The sequence below is a fragment of the Nematostella vectensis genome, chromosome 7 (genome assembly GCF_932526225.1).
Source record: "Nematostella vectensis chromosome 7, jaNemVect1.1, whole genome shotgun sequence".
NCBI lineage: Eukaryota > Metazoa > Cnidaria > Anthozoa > Actiniaria > Edwardsiidae > Nematostella > Nematostella vectensis.
In genome coordinates, this window is record NC_064040.1 from 7,801,868 (window position 1) to 7,816,245 (window position 14,378).

The window sequence follows — 14,378 nt, forward strand, 5'->3', positions numbered from 1 at the left end:
GCTCTTAATTTAGTATTACAACTGTAAAATATTTTTAATTTAATTTCTATTCATTTGTTTGATTTATTTTTCTCAATATGGGTTTATGAAATTTCTACATTCATGATCACTATGATATGCTAGGTTTTCCTTTTTGTTTTTTTTTTGGGGGGGGGTGAATTTTGTACTTTAGTTATTATAATTTCTAGAATCAATTACATTTAACCTGTGTTAACAGTGTTTGTCATTAGGTTTTGAGCTTAATCAGTAAACTTGATTTTAAATAATCCCCCAAAACAACAGACACTGTCATTTATCTCTAATCTTCACGGTGCATTTTTAAGAGATTTGTGGTTGGATTAATATTCAGCACATAGCCATTAAGGAATCACAAAGTAAATCAACAGTACAATCTAAATTCAGCGATAAACATGTCTGAACCTTGAGTAATTTCGAGACTGCATTGAAAGCAAGAATTGAGTGAGCACTAAGAAAGGTTTTTAGAGTCAATACATGTATAAAGACAAGAAGATGTGGAATTCTAGGTATACAATATTACTTTACATAGTCACAATCCTTCTTTGAAGTCATATACCTATAATGTATAATGACTAACATAAAAAAATAATAGCAACATATGTACAACAAAATTTAGATGATGTCAATCTACTTTGAAGCTTGTTTTATTTCATTTTCCTTTTATTTTAGACTTTCTTAAATGTATTTTGCTACCTGTTTGTGGATGATTTCATCATTTTCATTCCAATTATATAAGTAAGCAGATCGACCCATGATCAATCAATCCTTGCCTTTTTTTCATAAATACTTCAGAATTTTTTCCATCCTGAAGATGACCCCTCCCCATAATAAACCACAGTAGACACACCCACTATCTATCAATTATTGCCTTTTTATTCAGAAATACACAACTTTTTTCCACCCGTAGAAGACACCGCCCCACCCCCCTATGAAACACAACAGTAGACGCACCCAGGATCTATTATCCTTGCCTTTTTATTCAGCAATACTTCACATTAGAATTTTCTTCCAGGAGTTTTTCCCACCCTGTCACCCTGTAAAGGACCCCCCTCATAATACATGACAAAAGACACCAGAATGATACATAGATGTTATAAATGGGATAAACTTGTGTGGCAGTAGTTGATAAATATACCAGAATGAATGGTCAAAAAGAACAAAAATTGTAAAATATGAAAAAATCTGATCTTTGTTTTTATGTAGACCAGATTTCTAGAAAAAAATTGAATTAAGGAGAGCAAAAATTGATATTAAACTAAAAGACATTCTGCATATTTTATTTTTTGTTAGAAAATAAAAGAGAAAAAACTTCTATCATTTGTTCTATTATATACACAAAGTACATTACTTAAACCATTAATATAAAAGGACTTAAATAGATTAGAAAATATAATTTGCAACCATAATGCTATAAAGACCTCAATAAATATCAGTTATCATCATAATTATGATGCTTACAATAGCATCTACATTTACTATAAAGGATGGTAGTGAAATGTCAATATTTTGTGAGACCAAAAGATGCAGGGTTTGAAAATTGAAGATCAAGACCGAGAAATTCCATCTTCATAAAATCTGAGACTGAGATTTTGATAGCTTTCAGGGACCATTCCCTTATCTTAGTCTTTTATCTCTACTTTTACTTGTTGATGCAGCCTTGCGTCAAGAGGAGGTATTTCCTTTGTATTCCCATCTTGTTCCATTTCCTCCTCTTGGTCACCTTCACTCCACTCCCCTCCCCCGACAGATCTAGGAGAGTTTCCAGTCTGGTTGCCATAGTGACTTATCATAGCATCATCAACCTCTGCATCTCCTGTGAAGACAGCAAAAGAACAGGGGCATTGGTAAAAAGCTGTATCATGAGAAAGCCATTTCTTGATCACAGATGTGGTACATTTTAACAAACAAACATTTTAAGGTCAGAATATTTTCTAGGAAATGTGTTTTCTCATCTGTGCTATTTTCCGTGGAACGTGAGAAAGAGGAAAGAAATTACTTACTGTATGTAAGATATTACATATGATTCATACCATATAATTTGTGTCAACCATATCCAAATACACAATGAAAAGCAGATGGGGTGATTGTCCTATCTTTTAGGGTATAAAATTTCAACCAACTGCTATCCCTTAGGGGTTGTTGAAGGATTTTTCAGAATCTGCTATCTGTTAGCCTATAAAATTCAAACAGCTGCTATTCCTTAGAGGGTGTTTGACGGTTTTATCCAATTCAATCTCTTACAGTTAAAAATTCCTTCGACCACACCCAATTTTCTATCCCTCAAGGTTAAATTTGATTTTGATGACGTTCACCCCTGTCTGTTTTTTTATCGGAGTCCCCCGGAGTTTCTTGCCAAGAAAGCAAAAATGTACCTTTCATGTCTATTAGGTCACCTTCACTCAGTATAATATAATTTAGACAGCGTATTGATAATAGTTCAAATAAATCTCATGTGCACTCCTCCACTCACCAGCTTTGAAGTGTAAGTTAGTCACATGCCTCCTTAGATGACTAGGGTTGTTGAAGGCCTTGGTACAAAAGTTGCACTTATATGGCCTTTCCCCTGTGTGAATAAGTATGTGCCTTTGTAGATTGCCAGAAATACTGAAGCCCTTGTTGCAGTGAGGGCACCGATATGGCTGTTCACCAGTATGCACACGCTGATGTTTTCTTAAAGAGCTGTACTCAGCAAAAGACCTGTAAAAATTCAGACAATTGAATTATTACAACTGAATTATAATTCTAAGGGATGGGACTTTGCCTTATTGCGGTTGACAGCAAATTACCCACTAAGAGATAACACATTGGGTGTGGTTGAAGTGATGTTTAACCCTAGGGGATAGCTATAAAAAGAAACATATTTTCACTGTTCCTGGATTTTTATTAGAGCCCATCTGTAAGACACTACCATTCAGCCATCTGGTTGTTATTGCAAAGGATTGGAAAGGACTCCCCCAAGGGACAGCAGCTATCTTAAAAGATGAGCCCCCTGTCTTCATTGAGTCCCAAGTCTCTAATTTACACCATACTGTGCACAAGGCCTAATACGTATGGCATATTGTCAAACATTTACATTTACCTGTTGCAGCTGTCACACTTGTAAGGTTTCTCACCAGTGTGAACACGAATGTGTTTCTGCAACGAGCCTGGATCTCGGAAAGCTTTAGGACAGTAAGAACACTTATGAGGCCGCTTCTTCATGTGTGTCAGATGGTGTGCATCCAATGCAGATATGTCGCGGAACCGCATGAAACACACTGTACACATGTAGTGTTGACCATCATCAGTGTGAAACTCAAGGTGCTTCTGGAGGCCAAGAGGGCTACGGAAAAGTTGTGAGCAAACCTCACACTTGTAGGACATTTTATTATCTGAGTCTGTAGTTTTTTCTTTGTCTTTTCCAATCCCCTCTTCTGATTCATACCTATAGGAACTTTCACAACTTTTACTGGCATTTCCGGTGCCATTTGAAGTCTCCATCTGGGTAACCATAGTAACATCTGTTGAGCTGGGTGCTATGGTTTTTGGAGCTGGGATTATTTTAAGGAGAACTGGTTGGCTTGCAGTGGCTAGATTTGGTAATTTATCTAATGATGATCTCATAATATAAACCTTCTGTGGTGGTCTATTATTCTTGTCATTGTGCTGTCTTATAATGCTGGATGTGTTGACCTTAGTTCCACTTGATGCAATGCTCTGAGGAACAGCTTTAATAGGCAGAGCCTGGCTAGAAGTCATTGTTATTTGGACATTTGAGGTGGGCACTTGGACGTCACTCCTAACTATGCTCTCATTTCTGCTAGGGCCATCTTTAACATTTGTAGAAGTAACTTGTGTCACACTTTTTTCTACCTTACATAGCCTCTGAGGTTCGACTCCTGCACTAAGACTATTTTCCACTGACGCAACTCTTGGAGCTTCACTCACATGTTGAACTTTTGCCTCAACTGTAACAATTGAGTTAGATGTTGTTTTAGCTACTTCTAAGGCAGGTAATTCAACAGCACTTTCATGAAATCCTGGAGCTATTTCTCCTGTCCTGAGCTCATCTGAACAAGGCTTTTTGAGATTTGTAAATTCAGTACTTTGGGGGGTATTACTGTCATTCATCTCTTCATTTTCTGACAATCTTGTACTTGTAGGATGTAATTCTATTTCGTCACATTCCTCTTTTTCATTTGAAGGACTCATTTGAGCCTGTTTGACGCTCTGAGAATGTTGACTATCACCAACACTATCACAAGATGCAAAACCACTCTTTATATGATCCACATTGTTTTCCTTCTCTTTGTTTGCAGCCATATGGGGCAACTCATTATTTGACTTAAATGCATTTGGTATATCTCCGTCATTACTATGGTTAAGCAGCTCTGATCTTGTATTTTCTTCCTCTTCCATGACAGTACATCTTTTAGCCGTTACTGCTACAGCATTGATGGAAGGATTACACATATTGATAAGAATTTGTGCAACATCCATCTCAGCGGAAGAGCTACCAGATTCCACTCTTTCAGATGGTTCTTTTGCCTTTGGGCTTTCCCAATCAATTCTTTGTTGTTCCACATCACCCATCACCCGTCTTAACATGTTTGGTGCAGGATACGGAAAATATGGAACCATCCCCATAAACCCACTGAATGGCACAAGAAATGCAGGAGGCAGAAATAAACCTGACATGAACTTGTTTTCCGAATTTCTTCCCATTTGGTTTTCAATTCCTGATATATTTTGAGATTGCTCTATTTTTTTATTCCCCAGCTCCTCAACCACAGGTTCAGCAAATCCTGCTGTACTAGATGTAGTCTTTAAATCAATTATGGTTGTTGATCCTGCAGTATGATCGATGCAAGTGCTTGGTGTTCCAAAGTTTGCAGCACCAAATTCTGGCATAGATAATGGCGTATGGCCCCGGAACACATTTTTGGGCATAATTGGCATGACCATAGGTACAAAGGGGAAAAACTGCCCCAACGGAAACGGCATCCCCATTACCACCGGCTTAGGGGAACCCACGGAATGGGGCTCATCTTGGTTGTTGGACATTTTCAACCTAAAAAAAAGTAGAGAAAAAAAAAGGTGAGCAATCGTCCCTAATTGAGAAATGTATTCAATTTTTAACATAGCATTCTTTGGAATACTTATGGAAAATTAATAAAACGTTTTCTAGATCACCAAAATCCAAAAGTGGTTGAATGAGAAATGCTTTCATGCATAAAACTTTAAGTTTAGTTTATGTGGACTGTATTTACTCCAATAAACTCACCCTCGAATAAATAAAGTTTATACTTCAAAGCATTTTCATGGTGCAAATATATTTTGGTGGCTCCAAAGTTGTAATTTATTACGTAATGTATATGTATGCTGTTGTATATGTGTGTACATATACATACATGCTATTGCTTCCACTACTATTTACATAAATACTCCAACCTTGACAGCGCAGTAAAATGCTGTGTCGCTTTCAATTCGATTTATTGAAAAAATAAGGTATTTGATATTTAACAAAAAATAATTAAAAATTCTTCATGCGGTGGGGTTACTCTATGGTTTGACAATAATTAATATTTAGGTATAAGGGCTACACGATAGTCAGTTTTCGAATCAAAGAAAACGTTAAGCAGAGACTCGGTCGTCGGCTCGATCGTGCAAGGGCAGATGCGGCATGATGTCATAACCAGATGATTTATTTGCTCATTTGTCATGTTTCACGTAAAATACCGCTACTAAGAAAGGTCACCGACAAAAATAACCAATTCCGACTTACGACATCAAAATCTTTAAAGAACATCTGTTGCATTAAAGAAATACCACCCTACCTGGTTACTGATTTCTTTGTGTAGTTTTAAATCTATTTTACTTTACTTTATCCAAACGAAAACCGAAATTTCTTTGCGAGGCGTTCTCGTCGTGAATCAAGGCGAAAATATGTAAAGCAAAAGCAAGTCTGAAGAAAAATGCAGCTCATTTTCTTAAAAAAGAACCTGCCTTAAATCGAAGGGAATGCTAACTTGATCGGAGAAGTTAAAGGCAAGCCCAGTAATAACCGTAGTCGTTGTACTCACGCACGTTAGTTATGGCGGCGTGGTTGTTCCCTTCCGTTCTAGCAAATTAGTACAACCTACAATATTCTCATACCAAAGCACAACACATCAAGAGGGTTGTATCTGGAGAGCTAAACTATCTAAAAACATTTCAGGACTATTAACATGGAGAATAAATTAATGGTAACCGCGAAAAGAACCGAAGAAAATCGCTCTAACAAGAAACGACAACTAACCAGTTGCAATATCAGGGGAATCTCCTTTGCCCAGTCGCTTCGTCTACGCCAAAAACCCTTGCTCCGACGCTTTTAAAACCATTCATATCTCTTTGATATCTCTTTACTATGGCTCGAGGATCCTTTTGAGTATTACCATTCGTTATACACCTCGGTAAGCCTATTTTAAGCCGAGAAAAGGATAGCAAACTTGTGGTGTAAGTTTCGAGGGACGCAAAACGGCGAGCGGAAAGACGAGCTATGGCTCTCGGCCTGTAGGGCATTTTGGGTAAATTCTGTCACGCTTGTCACGTGAGTGTATGTGTAATCCCCATTACCCAGTCCTTGAGTAATCAGCTTCTAGCTGCGTGTTTCGCGATAGGCAATCCCTTGTAAAGCAAGCAAGGAACGATAAAGTACACAATAAAGTTTTTTCTTTGGTATTTTTCGCTTTCGAAATTGGGTATAGCTTTTGCTTTCCATCCATATTTGTGAGCTGTTTAAATTGTGTTAAAGTTTCTTCCGTTTCGATCTGCGAAGGCTCGAGGGCACAATAAACTCTTGTTACATATTTTAAGCAACACTTGAAAATAATTTTCATGAGCTTTCAAAATTTTATAATTTCCGCAATATTCAGTGACCATGACGCTTTACCGATAAGGCAAAGTAAAAAAAGACATGTTTATCTTCCCCGCCCGCACCCTTTTTCGGGGCCGCAAAATAATATTTTATTTATTTTTCAGTTATCTCTCCTGCTATTTGATCGTTTTAAGGCTTTTCTTACGATGTTTTTTCACCCGTTCGCAACATCGCGGAAATTTCCTTTGTGAATCGTACAAATCTTTGATAAACCAAGGAGAAAAAACAAATAACAAATAATAAATAAAAACGGCCGCATGCTCCCATGATCTTATTAGGACGATAAATGTTTTTATTGGCCTAATAACAATAAAATTAGTTGCTAAGTTGAAAAACAACGGGAACAAAGAAATCAAAATGTCGCATTTATTTTTAAATTATTTTCTACAATATTCTATAATATATATTTACACTTTCTACAATATTTTACAGAACATTTTCAAAGATATCTCTTTTTCCATGCTAATAGGATAATAGTATCACGACCCCTTACAAGTCTAGGAGCGCTATAGAACTCATCCATCTCACGGAAACTCTGCTATAGGCAATGTATACCGTGTACCGTGAAATTAAAGTCGCACCAATATCAACAATCATTACAGTGTTATAAACCTCCATATAACTTCGTATATTAAACACAAACCCTCTAGTTAAAGCCACATAACAGACTTTTGGAGTTCCAGATTTTAAATTATTTTGTCGAACTCTTTAAATAAAACTCCCATCATTCAATGGGCACCTTAACCTTCATATAACGGACACATTCTTGGTTCCAGGTGTCCGATATATTGACTCTACCACCATCTACACTTCCATCGCCTCATCACTGCTTCTTACACCACCACCAATCACTCTAATTCGCACCCACCCCCGACAACAATAACAACAGCTACCACCACCGACAACAACAGCAACAACAACCAATAACAACAGCAATAACAACCGACAACAACAACCAATAACACCACCAACAAAATCAACCAATAGCCCCACCAACAACAAGAACTGCTACTGATACTACAAGCAAGAACAACTCCTCCATCACCACCAAACCCTCCCCCACAATCTCCCAAACCAATGCCATCTCACAAGTCAATCGTCCTCGTCTTCGTCGTATGTGAAGTCCCTAGAAGCATCATTAGAGTCTCCGGGTGGTGACATCCCCCCTCGTGCACTCCCCCCGTCGTCTACGTCCTCCATCGCCTCCTCCTCGTCGTCCTCGTCGTCCTCGCCGTCACCAAACGGGAAGTCGTCCTCTTCATCGTCGTCGTCTGCACTGTCGCTATCGCTGTGCTGAAGGTCCTGTAATAGAATGCTTTCAAATTCATTCTGTGAGACGCTGACCATCGTCTCCGAGTCGGCAGTAGCCGATATGTTGGCGATTGAGGTGTCCATATCTATACGAGAGTCGGAGATGCTCCGGAACAACCGATCGTCCGACTCGTAGCCTTCAACGTCGATCATTTCTTCTTCTTCCTCAGAACGGAACGCTGTTGACAGAAACGTTTCGCATTGTAGAACTCAGTATTATCATTGGTAAGATGGGAAGAAGCGTGCGAATAAGAGATTGTTGTGGGATAACCAGGATTGGCAAGGGAGATCATAAATACATACAACGAAATACCATTAACGGATATTCTATACCCTTACCCTAACCGTCCCATACCTACCTTGTTTAGAAGGTGCGACTGATTTTCTGAAGTGCTTGAATGGTTCAGCTGGCACCTTCTCCATACTAGAGTCTCTGTCTAACATACTGTCTGGTCCGGTCATAGCGTTATCCCCGTCCGCTATCATGCTATCATCCGGGCCTAACAAGCTACTATCCATTCCCATTAGACTCTCGTCTTCGCGTGACGTGTCTGGGAACCCGTCCATGCTGTTTTCGGCCGATTCTGGGCCCCGGACAGAGGGCGGTTCGCTCGCCAGGTACGAGGAAGCGTCATCTGCCATCATGGAGATTTCGCTCTCAAGTTTTGAAAGTTGTTCTTCGTGCTAAGGAGTAACAAAAACGTATCAATTTCATGTTAATAAACTTACGTAAAATCAACATTGAATGTTTGTAAATTTCTTTGAAAGGAAAGTTGCATTACCTCTTTGAGAATGTTCTCGCAAGCAGCATAAATAGAATTGGCAGTTTTGGTGAACTCATGGTTCTCACCTGGGATCAAAAGAATAGAAAAATTCCTATCAAATTTCTGTAACTTATTGTTCCCAATTACTGTTGCTGCTGTTGAAAGTGCAGTTATTTACCGTTGTACAAGACGCTGTTGGTGTGGAGAAGTTTTACGTTTTCTAAGAACTCTTCCCGCGATCGGCACATTCCATCCTGCACATGCTGAAGAAAAATCAAAAGACGTCACAAAACGAATTCTTGGAAAATACCATGAGACAATGCTAGCTTTGTTTGAACGAGAATTTATCAAGTGTTGACTGATAGCCATCTTTTCTTGGAAAACACCACGAGACAACGATAGCTTTGTTTGGACGAGACATTATCAAGTGTTGACTAATAGCCGTCTTTTCTTGGAAAATACCACAAGACAATGCTAGCTTTGTTTGAACGAGACTTTATCAAGTGTTGACTGGTAGCCATCTTTTCTTGGAAAATACCACGAGACAACGCTGGCTCTGTTTGAACGAGACTTGATCAAGTGTTGACTGATAGCCATCTTTTTGGTGATCTGTAGTTTACCTGTCTGAGTGTCTCGATGTCCATTGGGTTCTTAATGACCTCGTAATAGTCAGGAACTTGCTTGCTGTTCACCGGTTTGTGAAAAGGCCATGACTAAAACAAAACAAGTTTGATAAAAAGTAATTCCATGATAGAGCCGTCAAAAACTAAAAAAAATTCATTAGCAAAGTAGGCAGAAACGAAGACGAAATCGGCGAAGTACATTCATTAGAATAATTTTAACGCGTGTTACAACATGCGATCAGTGTGAAGGGAACGGGGGCGAAAAGGAAAAGAACCCGTTTGCCCCTTTTTCTCGAGCTTACTATATCAAACAAGCATCAATCAATACTTTATTCGTCCTTGTAACACAACGTCCGACCTTTGAAATCTCAGAAAACATCTTACCTCTGGCATGGTTTTGATCTGCATTACGATGTTCTCAAGAATCCACGAAAATGCCACCTGCAGAATGACCCGGCGTAAGTAACACGATCATCTTGTGCTTCATTTTTCATTTAGCTGACGCTCACATTGCATTGTGTGAAGGCCTAGTCGGCTTCTTTAATATTCTAAATCACTTACCAGTGGGTCATCGCGTAAGTAACACGATCATCTTGTGCTCCATTTTTTATTTAGTTGACGCTCACATTGCATCTTGTGAAGGCCTAGTCGGCTTCTTTAATATTCTAAATCACTTACCAGTGGGTCATCGCGTAAGTAACACGATCATCTCGGGCTTCATTTTTTCATTTAGCTGACGCTCACATTGCATCATGTGAAGGCCTAGTCGGCTTCTTTAATATTCTAAATCACTTACCAGTGGGTCATCGCTGAGCAGAGGGTTGATCTCCTTCTCCAGTTGGATAAACTCTTCTTCTTTCTGGAAAACATTAGAAGTGGATGACTTTAGAAAGCAAAAATAGCAAGCAAAAAACAGCACAAATAGAGAAAGATACATAGGCGGGAAGGGAGATGCATGGCGACGATTTGGCATAAGAGAGAAGGTAGGTTGGTAGAGGCTCGTGGAAAGCCTGATGTACATACCTCGTAGTATGGCAGCTGGGGCGTGGATGAGAAGGGGGCATACAATACCTCGTTGATAAACTTGGTAAAATAGTTTAGGCGTTAGCCTGCTAGCCGGCTCTCCAGTGGGTTAATTCGGAAATTTCTGTTTTGAGGTTGTCGGGATTTCTGTGGCGACCAAAAAAGCAAGGAAGAAAGGAGAACCGGCAGGAAAGAGTGGTCTTGAGTCGTGCTTCCCGTTCGCTGACGAACGGAGATCGCTGATTGGCTGGTTGCGATGTTCTGTCATCACCTTGTCAGAAATGTGTGAACATGCCGCAGACAGAAAGAAATATTGACCGCCAAATACGCTACAACGGCGCGATAACAAGCAATTTCAAGGATAAAATTTTCGGAATAAAGAAAGAGCAAAAGCTCGGCAATCAATACCCTTTTACAGGGAAATGACGAACTTGCGACTATAAGGAAACTGCTTGCCGCTGCTTGCGCTGAAGCGGACTTCGATCTGGAGAAACGCTCTCGGGAGCAAGCGTTTGTTCAAACTTGTGTTTGGTTTTCCTTGCTGGCAAGTTCTTTCAAACTGACCTCCGTTAGAGTATAACTAACTATCTTGAACAATTTGTGGAGATTCCTTATTTTTCTTGCACATGTGTTGCATGTACGGCTTGATAAGTCTGCAGATTTTGTTACTTTCAATCGGATCCTATTTCTTCGCATAAGTTTACAAAAGTCCCGCGGCTCCCGTCTAGTTTAGAGTTTAGACGGTAATAAAATATTTTCTGTTGAAGCTACCTGCGCTTTATCTGTATCCCCAAACATGACACCCAAGTAGTACAACCGTGTCGGAGGCGTGCATGACTCAAGACCGGTCTTTCCTGCCGGCTCTCCTTTCTTCTCTCCTCCCTTACCCCCTCCCCCCACTCTAGTCTTTTTTGCGCCACTGGGATCCTGAATAACGAAATAACACAGTAGAGCCGGCTCGCAGGCTATTTGGGCGTGAAAGGGTAAAGGGGGATAGGTGGGGCTGTACATACATCCCAGAAGTGAATGGTACGGTAGATAAGGCGTGGGAGGGGAGGGAGCATACAATTCCACGTTGATAAACTTGGTACAATAGGTAGGGCGAGTGTACATACCTCCCAGAAGTGCTTGGTACCGTAGATAGGGTGTGGGAGGGGAGGGGGGCATACAATACCTCGTTGATAGCCTTGGTACAGTAGGTAGGGCGTGGGAGTGAAGGGTGCGAAGGGCAAGGAACGTACCTCACTTATAACCTTGGTGCAGCAGTCCAACATGTTCTGTGCGATCGCAGTCAGACTGTGCTGGTGACCTGAGAAACACAAGTTATTCTTGTTACGGTATAATGCTTTTATTTTTATAGTCTGGGGCTCTCTCTCGAAAAGGCTCATGGTCTCTAAAGGTATCCTTGCCAAACCTGCAAAGCTTATTTAAAATTCATCTAGAGCTCGCAACAGTTTATTAGAAAATCTTGATTTCCAAGAAACTTCAATCAAAATATGGAACCGTTGTAATGATTTCCAAGAAAACTCAATCCAAATATGGAACCGTTGTAATGATTTCCAAGAAAACTCAATCAAAATATGGAACCGTTGTAATGATTTCCAAGAAAACTCAATCAAAATATGGTACCGTTGTAATGCTTTCCAAGAAAACTCTATCAAAATATGGTACCGTTGTAGAGGACGCTGTTAGAGACGAGCAGGCTGCACGCTTCCAGGAAATCCTCCCGCGATGAGTACTTGCCGTGTCGGAGGTTCTAAAATACGAGAAAGTGTTACAGTTAAGTGAAATAGGTGTACTTTAGGTTTCAAGTCCTATGGCATACAAGCCTCTTTCAGCCGCCATTTTGTCATCCTGTCAGCAAAGAACCAAGCGTGAAAAAGAATCCATTTCCATCGGCAGATTTGAGTAAACCAAAGCGACTGAATTTGTAAAGAACTTTGTTTTTAGATAGTTATTTCCAGATTTTAGCATATTATGTGACTTCCAATGTTAAATGAAAACAATAACAAAGGTGTGACTGACAAAGGCACTAAAAAAATAAACGGTCTGTGTAAGAGAAGAACATCTTTTCAGTGGTGCAATAAATACCTCACGTAACGTCTGCAGGTCGATAGGATTCTTCACGATCTTGTGGTAGTCAGGCACGGTCTTGGGGTTGACAGGAGTGTGGAACGGCCAACTCTACAACGACAAAATAAAAAAATATGATAGTACACAAATAATGGTACCAATCCACTGCCAAAACATGGTCTATTTTAACTTCTTCCAAATCTTGTGAAAATACTCACGAAACATGATTTTGATTATGGAAACCCTGCCCTATGGTTGTGAAAACACGGCCTTATGGCTGTGAAAACCCGGACCTATGGTTGTGAAAACCCGGCCTTATGGCTGTTAAAATCCGGCCGTATGGTTGTGAAAACACGGCCTTATGGCTGTGAAAACCCGGACCTATGGTTGTGAAAACCCGGCCTTATGGCTGTTAAAATCCGGCCGTATGGTTGTGAAAACCCGGCCGTTTGGCTGTGAAAACCCGGCCTTATGGCTGTGAAAACCCGGCCGTATGGCTGTGAAAACCCGGCGCTACGGCTGTCCTTACCTCGTCGACCTCCTTCATCTTGTTAATGATTCCCTCCATCAGGAGCTGCATGGCGACCTGAATACGAACAAATGAACATTCAGATTCATCAAATTTTAACAAGGGGCCAAGTGCGTTAGCGAGTCAGGTTTGATTTCCGGCCCCGTAACTATGCGAATTTTCAGATAGTTTATTCTAAGTTGGTGTTGCAAGTAAGTTGAAGTTATTTCTCCTGTGTTTCCAGTCTTCTCAGATAAGGATATTAAAACCGGGGGGTACGTCTCTTCAAGGTGCCCCACACTAACCTGAATTGAAAGGACGCAAAAGAACCACAAAATAAACCTTTTGGCGGTGACCACCACAACATATTTACTAGCCCATAGAAACGATGACAAAAACGCCTGATATTTTCCTATGTAATGCGAGAAGCGCAGAAGACTGACCTCTGGGTTTGCACGCCGTCGGTTTATTGATTTTCGAGGTCTCTGCAAAATAAAGCATCAATTTTAATGTTGTGGTCCTTGTGAAAACTACGAATCACACTTATTCGCTGCTATGGGAAAAGTTATTTTATGTCACCTTAAGGTAGTCGCAATGCATGACTCCAGATCGTCTCTTCTTGCGAACTGAAATATGATAGAAAATAACGAATTTAGAGGCGCATGAGCTTCATAAAATACACACCATTTACTCTTGTTTTTATTTTATGGTGAGACGCGAGCTATTGTGGACACCAAGACAAAGTTAACCATGCGACGTGTGCTACCGTGGCCACCAAGACAAAGAGTTATAGTGTGACGCGCGCTACCATGGTCATCAATACAAAGTGTTATAGTGCGCCTTGCGCTACCATGGCCATCAATACAAAGTGTTATAGTGTGACATGCGTTACCGTGGCCAACAATACAAAGTGTTATAGTGCGACGTGTGCTACCGTGGCCACCAAGACAAAGAGTTATAGTGTGACGCGCGCTACCATGGTCATCAATACAAAGTGTTATAGTGCGCCTTGCGCTACCATGGCCACCAATACAAAGTGTTATAGTGCGACGCGCGCTACCGTGGCCACCAATACAAAGTGTTATAGTGCGACGCACGCTACCGTGGCCACCAATACACGGTGTTATAGTGTAACGTGCGCTACCGTCGCCACCAATACAAAG

The 14,378-nt window shown here is 40.3% G+C and overlaps 2 protein-coding genes across 4 annotated transcripts in view; both read right to left on the reverse strand.

Moving 5' to 3' along the window:
• Positions 1 to 970: 970 nt before the first annotated feature.
• LOC5520895 (zinc finger protein 91) lies at positions 971 to 6,550 on the reverse strand. Of its 2 annotated transcripts, none has more exons than XM_001640662.3 (4): positions 6,296 to 6,550; positions 3,098 to 5,068; positions 2,489 to 2,715; positions 971 to 1,831 (listed from the first exon to the last, which is right to left on the reverse strand). In XM_001640662.3, exons 2-4 carry the CDS (start codon positions 5,059 to 5,061, stop codon positions 1,638 to 1,640), a joined length of 2,385 nt encoding a protein of 794 aa, XP_001640712.3. In that variant the 5' UTR covers positions 5,062 to 5,068; positions 6,296 to 6,550; the 3' UTR covers positions 971 to 1,637. The 2 variants fall into 2 exon arrangements, with proteins under 2 accessions (XP_001640712.3, XP_048585831.1); XM_048729874.1 differs by lacking the exon at positions 6,296 to 6,550 and adding an exon at positions 6,081 to 6,262.
• A 715-nt stretch (positions 6,551 to 7,265) lies between these two features.
• The window catches only part of LOC5520802 (transcription initiation factor TFIID subunit 1), a 36,557-nt gene continuing 29,444 nt past the window's right edge, over positions 7,266 to 14,378 (reverse strand). For both annotated transcript variants that reach the window (XM_048729873.1, XM_048729872.1), the window contains exons 35-47: positions 13,795 to 13,841; positions 13,659 to 13,700; positions 13,237 to 13,293; positions 12,726 to 12,818; positions 12,306 to 12,390; positions 11,876 to 11,943; positions 10,408 to 10,470; positions 9,996 to 10,052; positions 9,609 to 9,701; positions 9,167 to 9,251; positions 9,007 to 9,074; positions 8,584 to 8,908; positions 7,266 to 8,403 (exon numbers count right to left, since the gene is read on the reverse strand). In XM_048729873.1, the coding sequence (XP_048585830.1) occupies positions 8,006 to 8,403; positions 8,584 to 8,908; positions 9,007 to 9,074; positions 9,167 to 9,251; positions 9,609 to 9,701; positions 9,996 to 10,052; positions 10,408 to 10,470; positions 11,876 to 11,943; positions 12,306 to 12,390; positions 12,726 to 12,818; positions 13,237 to 13,293; positions 13,659 to 13,700; positions 13,795 to 13,841 (1,481 nt within the window). In that variant the 3' untranslated portion in view covers positions 7,266 to 8,005. The remainder of the gene's footprint in view (positions 8,404 to 8,583; positions 8,909 to 9,006; positions 9,075 to 9,166; positions 9,252 to 9,608; positions 9,702 to 9,995; positions 10,053 to 10,407; positions 10,471 to 11,875; positions 11,944 to 12,305; positions 12,391 to 12,725; positions 12,819 to 13,236; positions 13,294 to 13,658; positions 13,701 to 13,794; positions 13,842 to 14,378) is intronic.

What these genes read in the sequence shown, in the direction of transcription:
- LOC5520895 (XM_001640662.3), bottom strand. Translation starts at nt 5,061, where the DNA reads ATGTCCAACAACCAAGATGAGCCCCATTCCGTGGGTTCCCCTAAGCCG. An exon ending in AAGTGTGACAGCTGCAACAG is followed by an intron (nt 2,716 to 3,097) that starts GTAAATGTAAAT and finishes GAATTTTTACAG; the next exon opens with GTCTTTTGCTGAGTACAGCT. An exon ending in TAACTTACACTTCAAAGCTG is followed by an intron (nt 1,832 to 2,488) that starts GTGAGTGGAGGA and finishes CTGTCTTCACAG; the next exon opens with GAGATGCAGAGGTTGATGAT.